The following is a 17,791-nucleotide window of genomic DNA, read 5'->3' on the forward strand; positions in this document are numbered from 1 at the left end:
TTTAGAGGAGTCTTTGCTGGTCACAGCTTCTTTGTAAGTTCTAGGTTCCTGATACACTATTTCATCAGCAACTGTTAAGGCAAATATGGTAAGTTCAGCTTGACCATATCTTGAAGGTGGTTTAATCACCCTCCTCTGTCTATCTCTAGCTAGATTCCAAGATCTGGCTCCACCTTGACTTGTATCCTCTGAAGTTTGACCCTCAGAGTCACTGTCATTACCAGTTATAGATTCAGGTTGGGTATTAACCTGCTCCACCTCAATCTGAGATCCCTCTAAGAACTTGTCATTATTATTAACTGACTGTGACTCTTGTACCCGAGCCATCTGTGACTCATTAAAGGTCACATCTCTGCTCACAATGCATCTAAACCTACCAGGTCCTTCTACCCATAGTTTGTATCCCTTAACCCCTTCAGGATACCCTATGAAAATACACTTAAGTGCCCTAGGTTCCAATTTGTCAGTTTTTGAATGTGCATAAGCTACACACCCAAAAACTCTAAGGTGATCATAAGTGGGAGGTTTTCCAGACCATAGTTCCTGAGGTGTTTTAAACCCTATTGTTGAAGAAGGACACCTATTTATAAGGTGAACTGCTGTGTTTGTTGCTTCTGCCCAGAAGGTTTTGGGCAGCCCTGAATTTGACAACATACACCTCACTCTTTCTAGGATAGTCCTATTCATTCTTTCGGCAAGTCCATTCTGTTGAGGGGTTTCTCTCACTGTTTTATGTCTAAGAATTCCTTCTTTTTTACAATACATGTTAAAATCATTTGACAGGAACTCTAAACCATTATCAGTCCTTAAAACTTTGAGTTTTCTACCTACTTGGTTTTCAACTAGGTTTTTCCACTCTTTAAACCTCTCAAAAGTGTCACTTTTATTTTTTAGTATATAAACCCAAACCTTTCTTGAGTAATCATCCACAAATGATAGGAAATAGCTTCCTCCATTGTGTGAATTTACTCTTGCAGGTCCCCATAGATCAGAGTGGACATAGTCTAAGGTTTGTTTGGTATTATGGATTGCTGGCTTAAAGCTAACCCTTTTGGCCTTCCCATAAATGCAGTCCTCACAGAAGGGTAGGTTGCCTAGATTATGGTCAGTTAACAAACCTTGTTTTTGCAACTCTATAAGTCCCCTCTGACTCACATGCCCAAGCCTCCTATGCCACAACACAGATTGGTTCTGTACAGTATTCTGTACAGAAGATGCTTCCCCAACTATAGTTTTACCAAGTAGTGTGTATAAACCATTCTTAATCACTCCTTTCATAATAACCAAGGACCCTCTTGTAACCCTAAGAACCCCTGCCTCAGATTTGAAGGTATGGCCTGATAAATCAAGCATGCCAAGAGAAATTAAATTTCTCTTCAACTCAGGTATAAATCTAACCTCCCTTAAAACCCTTTCAGTACCATCATGCATTTTTAGTCTCACTGACCCTATACCCATGATTTTGCAGGACTTATTGTTTCATAGAATTACTTGCCCCCCATCTAACTCAGAGAATGTCTCAAACCATTCTTTGATTGGACACATATGAAAGGAACAGCCAGAGTCCATTATCCACTCTGTTTTTGAGTCAACCTCACTTACAGTGAGTACCTTAGCACTTTCATATCCTTCTAATACTACAGAGGCATCTCCTGCCTCTTTATTCTTATTTTCTGTATTATTCTTTCTTTCAGGACAGTTCTTCTTGAAATGTCCTTCTTTATGACAGTGAAAACACTTAAAGTGTTTTCCCTTTGACTTAGACCTAAACTTTTTGCCCTCATTCTTCCCCCTCTTTTCTCTTTTTTCTGTTCTACCCCTAACAGTCAAACCTTCCCCATGATTTTGTTTTGATTCCCCTATGTATTGCAGTTCCCTAGTATGAAGTACAGATTGTACTTCATCTAGTGTAAGAGAGTCTCTTCCAAACATCATGGTTTCCTTTATGCTTTGATAAGATGAATCCAAAGAACTAAGTAAAAGAATAGCTTGATCCTCATCCTCCACCTTGATATCAATATTTACTAGATCTAGGATGATTTTATTAAACTCATCAAGGTGCTGCCCTATTGAAGTTCCAGGGGCATCTTAAAAGTATAAAGTTTGGTTTTCTTATGAAGTCTATTTGCTAGGGATTTAGTCATATACAGGTTCTCTAATTTAAGCCATATACCAGCAGCAGTTTCCTCACTGGCCACTTCCCTCAGGACCTTATCCCCAAGGGAAAGGATTAAGGCACTGTGTGCCTTTTGGAGAATGTCCTTATGGACAGATTCCTTGTCCTTATGGACAGATTCCTTGTCTTCCTCTTTCGAGGAAGATCCTTTCTTTTTCTCACCTAAGAGGGCATCTTGCAGTCCATGTTGGACTAGTAATGCCCTCATCTTAATCCTCCATAGTCCGAAATCATTCTCCCCAGTAAATTTTTCAATATCAAACCTCATGGTCCCCATCGACCTAGGCTCTAGATACCACTTGTAATGTTATATGCCTGAGTCTTTCCTTTTGTACAACACTCAGATTATACCAAAGATTCCAAATCAATGCAAGACTCTATACAAATATGTTCAGAATATTCTTACAAGCATATATAAACAAACTGTACAACATGTAATGATATTGAAAGTAAATACTGCTTTAATCAAGACAGAACCAATTAACCAACAGTTTATGACTAAACCCTAATATACAAACAGATCCAGGAATTAATCAAGAATCAATAATAACAAGATTAATCATCAAGAAGATAAAGAAAAAAGCAAAATAAAGCAAGAAAGAATGAACACAACCGATTTACGTGGTTCGACCCTAATGGTCTACGTCCACGGCAGGAATGGGTCTCAGAGCTTTATTGATATCAATATCCATCACAGAGAAGCCTCAGAAACGTTCTCAGATTACAGAGCACTCATTTACACTCAAGAAAATCAAGGATTTTCTTCCCAAGCATGAACCCTAGTTTCCCCCTTCTCTTCACTCTCTCTCGGACCCCGCCTCTCTCTCAATCGGCCGAATACACAAATGAAGATTAGGTTAAAGCATACGGCTGAAACGATGCATTTATATGGCATGACAGATGACTCCACGTGGACTGATCCTACGGCTCAAACTTGGCCTCGGTTTGAAGTAGCTTACGGTCACGTGCTGGTCATGAGGCTTCATTAATCCAGAAGCTTCATTTCATCTATCCAATCGTAACACATAGAAACAAGAGAGGTCAGATTAACAAAGTATAATAATAATAAATGTAATTGCCATACCATTTACAAGTCAAGACAAGCTTTTCCTGCGTAGAAAGGACCAAAAAAAAAAAAAAACTTTTTGTCTTTTCTTTTTATATAAATATTAAATATAATTTTAAAATATGAAAGTCTCAATCTCTAACATATTCATTTAAAAAAGAAATAAAATATATTATTAAATAATAATTTTTTTATACAAGTCGCATAGTTATCTAAATACTGTACGGAAACTTTATTAGAATTAATATTCTGTAATCTCGAAATGAATTAGTCCATTTGAGACACGTACAAGCTGTTTGTGTTCCACGACGACTTTCAATTAGGGGTGTCAAATCGTGTTAACGGGTCGTATTTGTGTCGTGTCAAATCGTGTTAACGGGTTATATAGGTCAATCATAACTCGATCCGTTAAGCTTATCTTGTCAAAATCTCAAACCCTAACGCGACCCATTAACATAACGGGCCGTGTCGTGTCAACCCGTACCTATTAATAAATATTACGAAATATGTTTTTTTTTTTATAAGTAAACAAATAAATTAAGAAAATATTACGAAATAGGTTAATACGAGACAATACAACTCATTTTAAACTATTTATATAAATGGGTTGAATAGGCTTGAAATGAACCTTTTTAACCTGATTAAATTTAGCATAATTTTATATAAATGTTAAAATTACAATATCTATAAAAATTATAAAACTAATTATAAATCCAAAACTACAATCCAAATAATAAAAATATCGAAATTGAAATTCTAACAATTTTATTTTTAGATATAAGGGTATAATTCTAATTTTAACTTTCTTAACGTATTATAACAGGTTATAACGGGTCAAAACGGGTTAACCCGTTATCAACCCGTTAAGTAATTGTGTCTTAACGGGTTAATCCGTTTTGATTCGAATCCATTAAGGCTAAACTCTAACCCACTATTATCGTGTCGTGTTCGCGTTGAGTTAACGGATTGTGTGACATATTGCCATTCCTACTTTTAATAATAATAAAAAATATGGTCCACGTACTACTTTGTTACTCGGCAAAAGAGTAGGCGTGCTCATAAATATGCTCTCACGAAGTCTTGCAGTCAACAAAATTTTAAAACCACAGAAATTAGTACTAGTAGAGCGCCTTTATCCGCGTACCGCGTCAAACATTATCTCTTATTCTCTGTTTATTGAAAACAAAAACTTAAAAAACTAGACAGAAGGGAAGACCAGAAGAGTCAAGCGTGTGCTATATAAAGGCATGACTTTTCAGCGCATGCAGATTGATTGTACATGCATCGATGTTCTAACATCGATCCCAGAAAAAATATTGCATGTAAAAATTCCAGGGAGTTTTATCCAATGATACCTCAACAAAAATAAATGATATTTGTACTTACAAACCAATATTACTGAAAATTATGAAATTATAAGTTTATTTATACATCTAAAATTGTTACAAATATAAAAAATTATATAAAATAAACTTACAAACTGACGTGAGTTTCATGAAATCATAACTATACAATTTGACATATAATATCTAATTATATAAATTTATAGATTTACTTTTATATAATTTTTTAAAGCTAAATTATTTCCATTAATATATTATTGAAATAAACATGAACTCAATAGAGTTGGAAATGATGATTATTCCCTGCCATGATCGAAACAAACCTAACTCTGTAGAGTAAGTACACATGACTCATGCCCTAAGTTGTGGTTATGAATTATCAAAGAGGAAATTAAAATCCAACCATAGATCTTCGATGCATGCTATCGGCTCATGCCTGCTTCCTTCTCCGGAGCCTTCATTGCCGCGGTGACCCCGCGACTACGTTGCTCCACGTTTCCATGCCAGCCTATCCATGCAATTTCAGATCAGAAAAAGTACCAGATAATATTTGAAGGCCATTTTGGGTCCTCAAAAAACCCGTTTTCTAAAAGTTAATTTTTCTAAAACTTTAAACAGGTCGAAATTAATATATGGAAGAAGAAGATATATATATATATATATAGAGAGAGAGAGAGAGAGTCAAGGATGCTGCGTTTTTTTATACCGATGGTCATGTCGAAGCCACGGGTTTTGAGCTCACGATGCTCTTGGCACAAAGCACATTGCTCACAGAAGCAATGAACCAAGCAATCTCCGCAGGGTCTCTCCCGCAGCAGGTACTGTTGCCTCATCTTCGACCTGTAAAAGCATGAGTACAGGCTTGGACAGCAGATCACGCAGCAGATTAGTGCGTACAAAGCTCCATTCGCTCCACAAGCTGTAACATAATTAATGGCCACCGCACCATCTTAGCAATCAATCAGAGCGATCATCACTGAAATTCAATCTTCTTTTAAACGACCATACTTACATGTTGATCCTTTATCCACAATCTCTGCAATTTGTCCAAAAGTAATGCAGGGGCACCAGAAGGTCACGCAACCTGTGAAAAATGAATTATTATCTATGAAGAAAAGTAGGAATCGTATAAGAAAAATTACAAAAAAAAAAAAAAAAAAAAAAAAAAAACGGAGAAGTCAAAACCCTCAAAATCAACCCTCGAATAACACAGCGAGGCATCTCGACATGTTCTTGCAAGCCGAGCTAAGTAGCGCGGGCTTGTGATCGATCCGCCTGGGGCTCTAGTTCCTGGCTAGAAGCTGGCGGCGAATCTTGCCGGTGGAGAGGGGAAGGAGAGTGTATTTAAAAATAACTATAACACGATCCGAAAGCAGAAAGAAAAAAGAAAAATACGTTCTTACAAGTTTTTTTGTCCATGAAACAGTCACAGAGGCCGGAGGACCAAGGGCCCCGAACTCTAGACTGAACACGAAACACAGCAGGCCTGGAACTGGAAGAGTCATCATATTCTTGGCTGTCGGAGCTGACTGGAATACCAGTACTATTCGTGGTGTCCTCCGCGAATATATGCTTCTCGTCGGAGTACTCCTGATCATAACCTTCTGGGTTTGATGATGAATACATGATAGGTACAGAGAAATACTAACAGATGTGTTCAGGGCGGAGAGGAAGCAGATTTAATTACAGGAGATATATAGGACGAAGAAATTTGGATAAGAAAGACACCTTCGTGGTGGGCTTATAAAATGACCATATTAATTATGAGAACTGCCAGAGATTATGAAAGGAAACTAAATTTTAGTTGAGTAAGGAATGGTTCGTGCTTTCTGCTTTCAGCGAAAGTCCCGAAGTCATTGGTCAAGCTGCTGCCTGATTGAGTCAATCGGCCGTATAGGGTACTTAATCTTACGTGGCAAATCTGGGTACACTCGAGGGAAAAAAAAAAAAAAAAAAAAAAAAAACATGTTTATAAATGGGAAATGATAAACTTGTTTATAATTATTTTATAACTTTATTTAAAATGAAGAGTAATTATGTCAAGTTGAACATATATTTTAATAAAATTAGACAATTATATTAGTTTATTTGAGATGGACAGTTATATGGTTATAAAGGAGTCGTAGGTGTATTATTATTTATACAGGTTTAGAGTTGGGAAATTTAGGTAATTTTTTTAAAAAATAAAAAATTTTATGTGTAGTCATTTTTATATATTTTTTTTATGTATTTTATTAATATAATTAATTTTTTTAATATAAAATAATTATTTTAACTAATCACCTTAATGGAATATATAAAAAATACGTAAAAGTATTAAAAATATTCTAAAACTATATTTAACGTTACTTTTGCAACCTTTCTCCCCAACTCAATTTCCATTTCATCAACAAATATAATAAGATGAGATTGAAGATCAGGAAATAAGAGTTGCAGAAGCACGGCGGAACCAGGAAAGTGAAAGTGTGGGTACGTAGGATTATGAAATAAATACCTTTCGGGGGGAGGGCATTAATTTATGAAATTCTTTAGGGAACTTTTGGGTAGGGCTGGCTCCAAGTCAACGTCCAACTTTGATTTTGATCAGGAGCCCACTACGATTTCATTTCCAAGCATCAGAGTTGACGTTGGGGCTGGAATAGGCTTTTCTCAACTAATTTTTGGGTCTTTTTTATAACTCAATCTGAATTGTTTTTAAGCCCAGTCTATTTTATATTTTAACGTTTTGGGGGTTTTATCCGTACTATGGAGCGTACATGTATCCCACCCATCCCAAAGGCATTAAAAAACAAAAAAAAAAAAAAAAATGATGATTTACTATTATCTTATCACTCATTTACTATTTTAATATATATATAATTTTTATTTTTTTATTATTTTTAAGTATATTTTAACATCCTTAAAATTTAAAAAATTTACAATTTTACGAATAATCATTTACTTAATTATCAAGTAAAGAATAATAAAAATGTAATTAGAGGAGAATAAGTCTATTATTATTTAAAAAAAATACCATGTCAAACCTTTCAAATATTGCCAAAAAAAAAAAAAAAAACATTTCACCACCCAACGCCCAAATCCCACTCTCACATTTCACCATTTGTCTCCTCCACGCATTGATCTCCACCATATCGGAAAACACAACCCACGATGGTAGCTAAGCAACCTGACCGACAACATATGAACAACCCAACCCATGGTGCCTAAGCTTTCTGATTCTCTCCCCTAATGAAGCTCTTAGATTCCCCCCCAAGATTGACGGTCCCAAACCGGGTTAAAATCCTTGCGGTTGAGCAACCCGACCACATCAATTTAAGCTCTCCAGTGGCTGTTCATCCGGGTTCCGACCCGGGAATCCGGGTATATCCAGACCGGAATCCGGGTATGTCATGGGCCCTCTTTGTCTTTTGCTAGCCATGAGTTGTGTTGGGAATTCTTTGACTAATTCCTCGAAACTATCGATTGGCCATGGTCGATGTGCCCCGAACCAGCTTCTCATTGTGCCCTTCAATGTGAATGGGAAGGCCTTGCATGCCACCTCTCCAGGGAACCCGTGGAGAGTCATATATGCCTTAAAGTTTTCCAAGTGGTCGACCCAGTTCTGTGACCCATCTTACATCTATATTTGTGGAATTTTAAATTTTGATGGAAGTAGGACGGCTATTACCTCCGAACTATAAGGTAAGTAAGTTTGTGCGATTAAGCAGTTGGTCGATTGAGGACGATCCTCCCATCTTTTTAGCCATCTCTTTATATTTGTTGACGAGGGTGCACAATTCATCATGTAGCTTCTTCTTCTCCTCTTCCTTGGCATTCGTTCCTCTTGCACTGTGTGCTTCTCCCTCCAATTGTTTGTTGTGGTCAGGTGCGTCTCCCTCAATGTAGGCATTCCTTGTTGGAGGGTCACTATCGCCTCATTCATCTTCTTTAATTATTTTTCCATCTCTATAAGCCGCGCCTCCATATTTGCGAAGGTGGTATCTTGGTCACAGGTAGTTTGGGAGCATGTTACTGTAGGCCTACATAAACCTTGTTGACAAGTGCTTAAGAAGTTTATAGCTCAATCTCACAGACGATACCAACTGTTGATGACGTTTTTCACTACTTGTTAGTCTCTTTCAATGACTTGCAGAAAGGAACAATGGGGGAGGGGGCCTCTCCGATGTCTAAATTAAGAAAGATTAAATATTACTAAGTATAAAATGAGAATCTCTAGATTGTACTTGGATTCACAAGCGCAAGTCCCTTATATAGGGGTGAACTGTTGCTTGCTAAGGATAATTAAATTTTTTCCAAAATCTCGGGATCTTGATCAACAGATTCTGGGGATATGATAGCAGAAGGAACTGGTTGATATATTGTGGACTTCTATTCCAAATAAGTAATGCTGCGTATAGTCACTATTTGAGGATTGCAATGTAGGCCTAAGCAAATTTATCTTTAAAATTTTTTAAAATTATAAAAATATTCCTTCTAAAATGATGTTTTTTTTTTTTTTTTATTTAATAAAAAGTCTACACATACAATCTCTAGTGAAGATTGTAAATAAAATTTCCGAATATCATGCCGTTTCTTTAGGGGTAGATATTTTTTCATCAGAGCTACAATCTTCCTAGCCTGCATGTTACTTGGCCCGTGTGGCCTATTCCACAGATATTTTACTTCGTATCCTTGGGCCTGTTTACCAAGGATTTAGATGATCCTCTAGTCCCAAATCTTCATACCAGTATCCAACAGAAGAAAAATAGTAATAATCTTTGCTTCAATGCTATTCCGCAACAAGGATATATCCTTATATAAGTATCATTTAGATCATCAGTCCACTTGGTATCAACAACGTACTCTGGAGTAAACTAGAAGAAGGCCAATAATAATGAAGTGGTTGCATTTACCCTTAATTAGCTCTTAGAAAAACAGCGAGAACTTTAATCCACTTAATTTAATAGCTCCACAGAGAATGCAGAAAATATGTAGAGTCAAGACAAGCTTTTCCTGCGTAGAAAGGACCAAAAAAAAAAAAAAAAAAATCTTTTTGTCTTTTCTTTTTATATAAATATTAAATATAATTTTAAAATATGAAAGTCTCAATCTCTAACATATTCATTTAAAAAAGAAATAAAATATATTATTAAATAATAATTTTTTTTATACAAGTCGCATAGTTATCCAAATACTGTACGGAAACTTTATTAGAATTAATATTTTGTAATCTCAAAATGAATTAGTCCATTTGAGACACGTACAAGCTGTTTGTGTCCCACGATGACTTTCAATTAAGGGTGTCAAATCGTGTTAACGGGTCGTATTCGTGTCGTGTCAAATCGTGTTAACGGGTCATATAGGTCAACTCTAACCCGATCCGTTAAGCTTATCGTGTCAAAATCTCAAACTCTAACGCGATCCATTAACATAACGGGTTGGGTCGTGTCAACCCGTTTTGACCCATTAATAAATATTATGAAATATGTTTTTTTTTTAATAAGTAAACAAATAAATTAAGAAAATATTACGAAATAGGTTAATACGACACAATACAACTCATTTTAAACTATTTATATAAATGGGTTGAATAGGCTTGAAATTAACCTTTTTAACTTGATTAAATTTAGCATAATTTTATATAAATGTTAAAATTACAATATCTATAAAAATTATAAAACTAATTATAAGTCCAAAACTACAATCCAAATAATAAAAATATCGAAATTGAAATTCTAACAATTTTATTTTTAGATATAAGGGTATAATTCTAACTTTAACTTTCTTAACGTATTATAACATGTTATAACGGGTCAAAACGGGTTAACCCGTTATCAACCCGTTAAGCAATCGTATCTTAACGGGTCAATCTGTTTTGACCCGAACCTATTAAGGCTAAACCCTAACCTACTATTATCGTGTCGTGTTTGCGTTGAGTTAACGGATTGTGTGATATATTACCATTCCTATTTTTAATAATAATAAAAAATATGGTCCACGTACTACTTTGTTACTCGGCAAAAGGGTAGGCGTGCTCATAAATATGCTCTCACGAAGTCTTGCAGTCAACAAAATTTTAAAACCACAGAAATTTGTACTAGTAGAGCGCCTTTATCCGCGTACCGCGTCAAACATAATCTCTTATTCTCTGTTTATTGAAAACAAAAACTTAAAAAACTAGACAGAAGGAAGACCAGAAGAGTCAAGCGTGTGCTATATAAAGGCATGACTTTTCAGCGCATGCAGATTGATTGTACATGCATCGATGTTCTAACATCGATCCCAGAAAAAATATTGCATGTTCGGAGAAAATTCCAGGGAGTTTTATCCAATGATACCTCAACAAAAATAAATGATATTTGTACTTACAAACCAATATTGCTGAAAATTATGAAATTATAAGTTTATTTATACATCTAAAACTGTTACAAATATAAAAAATTATATAAAATAAACTTACAAACTGACGTGAGTTTCATGAAATTATAACTATATAATTTGACATATAATATCCAATCATATAAATTTGTGGATTTACTTTTATATAATTCTTTAAAACTAAATTATTTCCATTAATATATTATTGAAATAAACATGAACTCAATAGAGTTGGAAATGATGATTATTCCCTACCATGATCGAAACAAACCTAACTCTGTAGAGTAAGTACACATGACTCATGCCCTAAGTTGTGGTTATGAATTATCAAAGAGGAAATTAAAATCCAACCATAGATCTTCGATGCATGCTATCGGCTCATGCCTGCTTCCTTCTCCGGAGCCTTCATTGCCGCGGTGACCCCGCGACTACGTTGCTCCACGTTTCCATGCCAGCCTACCCATGCAATTTCAGATCAGACGAAGTACCAGATAATATTTGAAGGCCATTTTGGGTCCTCAAAAAACCCGTTTTCTAAAAGTTAATTTTTCTAAAACTTTAAACAGGTCGAAATTAATATATGGAAGAAGAAGATATATATATATATATAGAGAGAGAGAGATCAGAGTCAAGGATGCTGCGTTTTTTTATACCGATGGTCATGTCGAAGCCACGGGTTTTGAGCTCACGATGCTCTTGGCACAAAGCACATTGCTCACAGAAGCAATGAACCAAGCAATCTCCGCAGGGTCTCTCCCGCAGCAGGTACTGTTGCCTCATCTTCGACCTGTAAAAGCATGAGTACAGGCTTGGACAGCAGATCACGCAGCAGATTAGTGCGTACAAAGCTCCATTCGCTCCACAAGCTGTAACATAATTAATGGCCACCGCACCATCTTAGCAATCAATCAGAGCGATCATCACTGAAATTCAATCTTCTTTTAAACGACCATACTTACATGTTGATCCTTTATCCACAATCTCTGCAATTTGTCCAAAAGTAATGCAGGGGCACCAGAAGGTCACGCAACCTGTGAAAAATGAATTATTATCTATGAAGAAAAGTAGGAATCGTATAAGAAAAATTACAAAAAAAAAAAAAAAAAAAAAAAAAAAAAAAAAAAAAAAAACGGAGAAGTCAAAACCCTCAAAATCAACCCTCGAATAACACAGCGAGGCATCTCGACATGTTCTTGCAAGCCGAGCTATGTAGCGCGGGCTTGTGATCGATCCGCCTGGGGCTCTAGTTCCTGGCTAGAAGCTGGCGGCGAATCTTGCCGGTGGAGAGGGGAAGGAGAGTGTATTTAAAAATAACTATAACACGATCCGAAAGCAGAAAGAAAAAAGAAAAATACGTTCTTACAAGTTTTTTTGTCCATGAAACAGTCACAGAGGCCGGAGGACCAAGGGCCCCGAACTCTAGACTGAACATGAAACACAGCAGGCCTGGAACTGGAAGAGTCATCATATTCTTGGCTGTCGGAGCTGACTGGAATACCAGTACTATTCGTGGTGTCCTCCGCGAATATATGCTTCTCGTCGGAGTACTCCTGATCATAACCTTCTGGGTTTGATGATGAATACATGATAGGTACAGAGAAATACTAACAGATGTGTTCAGGGCGGAGAGGAAGCAGATTTAATTACAGGAGATATATAGGACGAAGAAATTTGGATAAGAAAGACACCTTCGTGGTGGGCTTATAAAATGACCATATTAATTATGAGAACTGCCAGAGATTATGAAAGGAAACTAAATTTTAGTTGAGTAAGGAATGGTTCGTGCTTTCTGCTTTCAGCGAAAGTCCCGAAGTCATTGGTCAAGCTGCTGCCTGATTGAGTCAATCGGCCGTATAGGGTACTTAATCTTACGTGGCAAATCTGGGTACACTCGAGGGAAAAAAAACAAAAAAAAAAAAAAACATGGTTATAAATGGGAAATGATAAACTTGTTTATAATTATTTTATAACTTTATTTAAAATGAAGAGTAATTATGTAAAGTTGAACATATATTTTAATAAAATTAGACAATTATATTAGTTTATTTGAGATGGACAGTTATATGGTTATAAAGGAGTCGTAGGTGTATTATTATTTATACAGGTTTAGAGTTGGAAAATTTAGGTAATTTTTTTAAAAAATAAAAAATTTTATGTGTAGTCATTTTTATATATTTTTTTATGTATTTTATTAATGTAATTAATTTTTTTAATATAAAATAATTATTTTAACTAATCACCTTAATGGAATATATAAAAAATACGTAAAAGTATTAAAAATATTCTAAAACTATATTTAACGTTACTTTTACAACCTTCCTCTCCAACTCAATTTCCATTTCATCAACAAATATAATAAGATGAGATTGAAGATCAGGAAATAAGAGTTGCAGAAGCACGGCGGAACCAGGAAAGTGAAAGTGTGGGTACGTAGGATTATGAAATAAATACCTTTCGGGGAGGGCATTAATTTATGAAATTCTTTAGGGAACTTTTGGGTAGGGCTGGCTCCGAGTCAACGTCCAACTTTGATTTTGATCAGGAGCCCACTACGATTTCAGTTCCAAGCATCGGAGTTGACGTCGGGGCTGGAATCGAAGTCAAAGTCCAACTCAGAGTTAGGCCGGATCCTACAATCAGGCTAGGCTTTTCTCAACTAATTTTTGGGTCTTTTTTATAACTCAATCTGAATTGTTTTCAAGCCCAGTCTATTTTATATTTTAACGTTTTGGGGGTTTTATCCGTACTATGGAGCGTACATGTATCCCACCCATCCCAACGGCATTAAAAAAAAAAAAAAAAAATGATGATTTACTATTATCTTATCACTCATTTACTATTTTAATATATATATAATTTTTATTTTTTTATTATTTTTAAGTATATTTTAACGTCCTTAAAATTTAAAAAATTTACAATTTTACGAATAATCATTTACTTAATTATCAAGTAAAGAATAATAAAAATGTAATTAGAGGATAATAAGTCTATTATTATTTAAAAAAAATACCATGTCAAACCTTTCAAATATTGCCAAAAAAAAAAAAAAAAAAAAAAAAAATTTCACCACCCAACGCCCAAATCCCACTCTCACATTTCACCATTTGTCTCCTCCACGCATTGATCTCCACCATATCGGAAAACACAATCCACGATGGTAGCTAAGCAACCTGACCGACAACATATGAACAACCCAACCCATGGTGCCTAAGCTTTCTGATTCTCTCCCCTAGGGGTGGCAATATATCACACGACCCGTTAACCCAACACGAACACGACACGATAATAGCAGGTTAGAGTTTAACCTTAATGGGTTCGGGTCAAAACGGGTTGACCCGTTAAGACACGATTGCTTAACGGGTTGATAACGGGTTAACCCGTTTTGACCCGTTATGACACGTTAAGAAAGTTAAAGTTACAATTATACCCTTATATCTAAAAATAAAATTGTTAGAATTTCAATTTCAATATTTTTATTATTTGGATTGTAGTTTTGGACTTATAATTAGTTTTATAATTTTTATAGATATTGTAATTTTAACATTTATATAAAATTATGCTAAATTTAATTAGGTTAAAAAGGTTAATTTCGGGTCTATTCAACTCATTTACATAAATAGTTTAAAATGAGTTGTATTGTGTCGTATTAACCTATTTCGTAATATTTTCTTAATTTATTTTTTTACTTATAAAAGAAACATATTTCGTAATATTTATTAATGGGTCAAAACGGGTTGACACGACACGACCCGTTATGTTAATGGGTCGTGTTAGGGTTGACCTATATGACCCGTTAATACGATTTGACATGACATGAACATGACTCGTTAACACGATTTGACACTCCTACTCTCCCCTAATGAAGCTCTTAGATTCCCCCCCAAGATTGACGGTCCCAAACCGGGTTAAAATCCTTGCGGTTGAGCAACCCGACCACATCAATTTAAGCTCTCCAGTGGCTGTTCATCCGGGTTCCGACCCGGGAATCCGGGTATACCCAGACCGGAATCCGGATGTCAAATCCGGGCCAAAATCCAGACCGGATTAACACGGGTTAGACCTGGTCCGGAACCCGGATGGATCCGGATTTCATAAAACCCGTATTCCAGATTCCGGGTTGAACCCGGATTTTATTTTATTATTATTATTATTATTATTATTATTTTTTTCAGAAACCTCAAACTTTTGGTTAAATTTTTCTCTAATAAAAACAAAATGTAGAAAACATTTTTTTTTTAACCTAAAAGTCTATATTTCAAGAAATTATGTTGAAAAACATAATAGCATTGAACATTGTTCAATTTTTACCCAAAAAAAGACAATTTTTTTTTTTTTTTTGTTTAAAAGCATTTGTTTCAGAAAATCATGTAAAAGAAACTAAAGTTAGAAACTAATTACCTATCTAACTAAATGTATGTAAAAGAAAATATATCCATATTACATGCAACATACATCACAATTCACTACATATTAGATTATTTAGTATTTATACATTACATTACATTAACAAACACAAAATTATAATATATAAATTACAAAACACAACTTTGAAAAATCTTCTAGACCTCCTTCCTCAGAACCTCCTCCTTCCTCTTTGATGATGCTGAAAATCTTCTCCAATGCACCTTCAAAGACCACAATTTTTTTAATCTCCTAAAATCACAAAACCACATTACTTAGCAAGGAAAATATAGAAGAAAACCCTATAAAAAAATTCTGGTGGTAAAGAGAAATTACCCTCTCCATAATCATCAGCCATTAGTACTATATAGGAATACTTCAGTAAAGAAATGATGGTCATTGTCCAGAAAATAAACGAGAAGAGCTTATATTTTAGTAAGCTTTGAATGAATCTGTCTCAAATTCTTAAATACCAGTGATATTCTGTGATGTTAAGTTTGACCGCTTTTATCTTTTCACCATGCATACTAACCCATAAAACCATTCCTAGGTCTCACAAATTCATATCTAACCCATAAAACCACTCCTAAAAGATTATTCCATTCAAACATTCACATCAAAACAAATCCAAAAGCAACAAACAGAGAACAAAACATACCCAAAAGCTAGCTCATCAAAATTACCTTGTTACTGAAAGGGACTACATTGCTGAGGGCATTGACCGATTTATGCCTCAATCGTAGGTAGTCAGGGCTTCCACTATCGCGCTTGTTGAACTCGTACACATGAAGTTACTGGACTTTGGCTGCAAAAGAGAGACAAAAAACCAAAAGGGTTAGATAGAATCCAACCAAAAACTCTGATTTAGTAGCACAAAAATTTCCAAACAAATAAGAAGTAATTACCGGGTCTAGAAGGCTCGGATGGATGTCATATGGCATATGGATGTCAAAGCTGAGCTTCCACAAGCCATCGGTGAGAGAGTGTACATTCTCATCACAACAGACCCAAATCAAAAAAGTAATAAAAGAAAAAAACCCTAAAAGATGTGAAGAAGGATGCAACAAATCTGACCTAAACAAAAGCTACACAATCCGTAGCAGAGAACAAAAGCTACACAGACCCAAATCGGAATAAAACAGAACCAAATTGTAGAGAACAAACCTTTGTGGCCACTGGCTAGGGTTTCGTTTGTGATAGAGAGAGAGGGGGAGAGAAGACCTTCGAGCCCAAGAAATAGGATGAAGAAAACGGAAATAATACCTTCGGCGAGCCCCGAGAGAAGAACTTCGTGGCCATCTAAGAAAAAAGAGAAAGGATGTTGTTCTTGAATGCTATTTCTGAGAGTGAGAGAGAGAGAGATGAGTGAGATTCGGGGGAGGGGGGGCGCAAGAGAGATAGAGAGAAAGAGAGTCTGAGTTTCAGCCGCTGGGGGGAGGGGGGGCGCTAGGGTTTCTAAAGGATTTTATTAAATTCGGGTATCGGGTTAAAACCCGGTACCCGGTTTGTCAAACCGTATCCGGGCCGGATGGGCCCGGGTTTGATGATGCGGGTTCCGACCTGGGTTTATTCCGGGCCGAAACCCATAACCGGATTCCGGTATAACCGGATTTTTACCCGGCCCATATGAACAGTGCTACTCTCCACCACTTAGATCCATCCCATGATCTCCATCGAATTGATTCATCACATTGACATTGCATTGATTCCGCCCATCTCATCCCTTCTGATGTCCAACCGTCTAAGAGCATTGACTATGGTTTCTTTATCTTCATATGTAAAATTACATGTTTTGAAGATTGATTTTGAATATGAAGAAAAATTTCGACATTGGATTATGTATTTTTTGATCAAATAATAATAAAATAATAAAGAGAGAGAAGAGAAAAAAGAAAAGAGAGAAAAAGAGAGAAAAGAGAGGGTTGGGAGGAGAGAGAAAAAATAATAAAATAATATTTGAAGAAGGAAAATGACATCTTTAAACATGAATAACGACTATTCATAGTTATTTAAAATTATGAAGATAAATAAACCAATGTAAATGAAATTGTGGCAAGTTTATTCAAATTTAACTTTAAAAATAAAGATGAATAAACCATTGCTAGTGCTCTTAGCCATATATAGTAATTAAGGTTATCCCTCTTAAATGTAAAAACTAGAACTATAAGAATAATTGGAGAAGTAAACCTAGATTAGGAACTTGAATTCAAATCGTGCTTGAATATATTTTGGAAATTCTTTCTTGTTAATGTATTGTAAATATCATAATGTTTTATGATTGTTATTTGTAATATTCGGCAGATTAAATATTTAAAATCCAAATCTTCATCTTAGATATTATTTTAAAACTATAATACAAATAGCTATATAATAATATATTCATTTACTCTATAATTTTTAGTTTTTGAAAAATTTGGTGTCCTTCATTTTTATAAAGGGTCACTTTAG

The 17,791-nt window shown here is 35.3% G+C and overlaps 2 protein-coding genes and 1 long non-coding RNA gene across 3 annotated transcripts; all 3 read right to left on the reverse strand.

Moving 5' to 3' along the window:
- Nucleotides 1-4,617: 4,617 nt before the first annotated feature.
- On the reverse strand, nt 4,618-6,397 carry LOC122308736 (protein PLANT CADMIUM RESISTANCE 2-like). The gene is made up of 4 exons (XM_043121942.1): nt 5,989-6,397; nt 5,598-5,669; nt 5,292-5,504; nt 4,618-5,093 (listed from the first exon to the last, which is right to left on the reverse strand). The coding sequence occupies exons 1-4, from the start codon at nt 6,209-6,211 to the stop codon at nt 5,008-5,010; spliced, it is 594 nt and encodes a 197-aa protein (XP_042977876.1). The 5' UTR covers nt 6,212-6,397; the 3' UTR covers nt 4,618-5,007.
- A 4,545-nt stretch (nt 6,398-10,942) lies between these two features.
- Nucleotides 10,943-12,714, reverse strand: LOC122308737 (protein PLANT CADMIUM RESISTANCE 2-like). The gene is made up of 4 exons (XM_043121943.1): nt 12,306-12,714; nt 11,902-11,973; nt 11,596-11,808; nt 10,943-11,398 (listed from the first exon to the last, which is right to left on the reverse strand). Exons 1-4 carry the CDS (start codon nt 12,526-12,528, stop codon nt 11,313-11,315), a joined length of 594 nt encoding a protein of 197 aa, XP_042977877.1. The 5' UTR covers nt 12,529-12,714; the 3' UTR covers nt 10,943-11,312.
- Nucleotides 12,715-16,020: 3,306 nt separating this feature from the next.
- LOC122308738 lies at nt 16,021-17,160 on the reverse strand. Its single transcript, XR_006242214.1, has 2 exons — nt 16,249-17,160; nt 16,021-16,148 (listed from the first exon to the last, which is right to left on the reverse strand). It is a non-coding gene; the product is annotated as an uncharacterized LOC122308738 (long non-coding RNA).
- Between the last annotated feature and the right edge of the window lie 631 nt (nt 17,161-17,791).

Source organism: Carya illinoinensis, chromosome 5 (assembly GCF_018687715.1).
Source record: "Carya illinoinensis cultivar Pawnee chromosome 5, C.illinoinensisPawnee_v1, whole genome shotgun sequence".
In the NCBI taxonomy this organism is placed as follows: Eukaryota; Viridiplantae; Streptophyta; class Magnoliopsida; order Fagales; family Juglandaceae; genus Carya; species Carya illinoinensis.